This window comes from Cornus florida, unplaced genomic scaffold (assembly GCF_030987335.1).
Source record: "Cornus florida cultivar Cherokee Brave unplaced genomic scaffold, ASM3098733v1 CherokeeBrave_3.0.0_Hap2_Chr01, whole genome shotgun sequence".
Lineage (NCBI taxonomy): Eukaryota > Viridiplantae > Streptophyta > Magnoliopsida > Cornales > Cornaceae > Cornus > Cornus florida.
Genome location: NW_026775571.1, coordinates 80,367,647 through 80,370,236, shown reverse-complemented (window position 1 = coordinate 80,370,236; position 2,590 = coordinate 80,367,647). Strand labels below are relative to the sequence as shown.

Below are 2,590 nucleotides of genomic sequence, written 5' to 3'. Positions count from 1 at the left end.
CGACCGCTAAGGTAACGTAACGTGGTCCTAACAACTAAAAATATCCAATATCCCCGCAGTGGTCCTCACCCTCACTCGCAGTGTCCAGTCTCTCTTTCAGAGGTCAGACTGGTGAAGATGGGCGAGAGTGACTATTGACATCACTGCAGCTGTAAGCATTGAAAATGATTGTAAGAAATGACATACATATACTGTAAGTAATATATATATTTGGTTAAATGGTAAGTAACCTATCTTGTTTTCTTGTAGAAGTGCCAAAAGGTCATAGGCAAAGTCTAATACGTTCACCAAACCCTCTTATAAATTGCTTGTCCAAACGAGAGAGAGTGTGTGTGTTGAAATTGGAGAGGATGGAGAAGGAAAAGAGGTCATATGGAGCACATGTTTTGGCCCTTCCTTATCCAAGCCAAGGCCACATAAACCCTATGCTCCATTTCTGTAAGCGCCTTGTCTCCAAAGGCCTCAAAGCCACTCTAGCCATCACCACCTTCATCTCCAACACAATGGATCCAAAATCCGACTCGGTCCAGTTCGACACCGTATCGGATGGCTACGATGAAGGCGGCTTCATGCAAGCCGAGAGCATCCAAGCCTATCTCGAACGTCTAGAAGTTTCAGGCTCCCAAACCTTAGCTGAGCTCATCAAGAGGTACCAAAGCTCAGACCATCCCATCGATTGTGTCGTTTATGACGCCTTCTCGCCTTGGGCTCTGAAAGTAACCAAACAGTTCGGCTTACCTGGAGCCACTTTCTTCACCCAACCGTGTTGCGTTAATTACATATACTATTATGCGTATCACGGATTTTTGAAGCTCCCGGTCTCTTCGTTGCCGGTTTCCATTCCTGGGATGCCGTTGCTTGAGCTTCCGGACATGCCATCATTCATTTATGTGCACGGCTCGTACCCGGCTTACTTTGAGCTGGTATTGAATCAATTTCTTGATGTGGAAAAAGCTGACTACGTTCTTGTTAACACATTCTACAAGTTGGAGGATAAGGTGAGCTATACATATTATAAATCCTATAACAATTTTTTTTTTTTTTTTCTTTTTCTGCCAATGTTATTAGCTCCTCATATTATAACACACACATGCATACATGAGATTATTGTTATTTTTTCAATCAATCTCCAGACCCATGTCAATGGTTTTTGTCCTTTTTGAGCTTAATATGTAAAGTGGGTGTAAAGTAGTTTGAATAATGATTCTTGGACAAAATTAATAGTCTAATTGAAGAGTCTAATCAAGAGTTTTTTTTTTTTTTCTTTCAATAATTGATCTTATGATTGACTAAACTCTTCCATTAAATTAGTAAATCTAAATAGTAGTATTGTTTAAGTGATTTTGTTTTGACAAAATCAAACTTGTTTAGACCTACTTATACTGATATGAATCATCTCCAATAATTTCTCTCTTCAAATATTTTCGAGCCTAAATTTGATGGTTAATACACTATATCATCATTTTTGCTGAAATTAAATTGTGTATGAAATAATGGGCAGTTATATAATAATTTGTTGTGTGCTTTTATTCACAATAAATAGGTGGTGGACACAATGTCAAAAGTCAGTCCGTTGATAACAATAGGACCCACAATCCCATCATTCTACTTGGACAAGCGGGTCGAAAATGACTATGAATACGGGCTCAACCTCTTCCATTCAGACGGGTCCAACTGCACCCATTGGCTAAGCACCAAGCCGAAGGGCTCGGTTGTTTACATATCATTTGGCAGCATGGCCAACCTAGTACAAGAGCAAATGGAGGAAATTGCATGGGGCTTAAAGGGAAGCAACTACAACTTCTTGTGGGTGGTTAGGGATTCCGAGGGAGAAAAAATTCCTGAAAAATTTATAGATGAAACAACGTCAGAGAAAGGTTTGTTCGTAAAATGGAGTCCACAGCTGGAAGTACTATCGAGTGAGGCGGTGGGGTGCTTCTTCTCGCATTGTGGGTGGAACTCTGCCATTGAAGCATTGAGCTTGGGAGTGCCAATGGTGGTGATGCCGCAGTGGACGGATCAGACGACGAATGCCAAGTTTGTCCAGGATGTTTGGAAGGTGGGTGTGAGAGTTAGGGTTGATGAGAAGGGCATTGTGGGGAGAGAAGAAATTGAGGGTCATGTAAGGGAAGTGATGGAGGGAGAAAGAGGGAAGGAAATGAAAAAGAATGCTATGAAATGGAGGGATTTGGCCAAAGAAGCAGTTAGTGAAGGTGGGACTTCTGATTTGAATATCAACGAATTTGTATCTAAATTGATTAATTCCAAATGATGATGGTCACTGTAGATCAACTAAATTCAATAAAATAGACATTGGTGTAGATGATATAATTTATTTGAGGTGGAGTGTTCAACCATAATGTGTGATTACCATTATAATAAATAGTGATTGAAAAAAACAAAGGCAAAAAAACAAACTAAGCTGCAAATTTCAATTAATTAAGAAAAAGAAATATGTTTTTGGAGGGTAATTGAAAGTACAAAGAATTTCTCCCAATTGCAGAGAGAGAAATTTTACACTCCCAATGATTTCTAACCTATTTTCCTTCTCAATTTTTCTTATTTATAGACGGTTACAACCTCCTCTGAG

At 39.5% G+C, this 2,590-nt stretch overlaps 1 protein-coding gene across 1 annotated transcript; it reads left to right on the top strand.

The window, feature by feature from the left end:
- The first annotated feature begins 253 nt into the window (after positions 1 to 253).
- LOC132302602 (UDP-glycosyltransferase 74F2-like) lies at positions 254 to 2,360 on the top strand. Its single transcript, XM_059799512.1, has 2 exons — positions 254 to 998; positions 1,544 to 2,360. Exons 1-2 carry the CDS (start codon positions 351 to 353, stop codon positions 2,270 to 2,272), a joined length of 1,377 nt encoding a protein of 458 aa, XP_059655495.1. The 5' UTR covers positions 254 to 350; the 3' UTR covers positions 2,273 to 2,360.
- The last annotated feature ends 230 nt before the right edge of the window (positions 2,361 to 2,590 follow it).

Excerpts from the sequence above, each read along its gene's own strand:
- LOC132302602 (XM_059799512.1), top strand. The coding sequence starts at position 351 with ATGGAGAAGGAAAAGAGGTCATATGGAGCACATGTTTTGGCCCTTCCT. Across the intron at positions 999-1,543 it reads TCTACAAGTTGGAGGATAAG|GTGGTGGACACAATGTCAAA; the intron begins GTGAGCTATACA and ends CACAATAAATAG.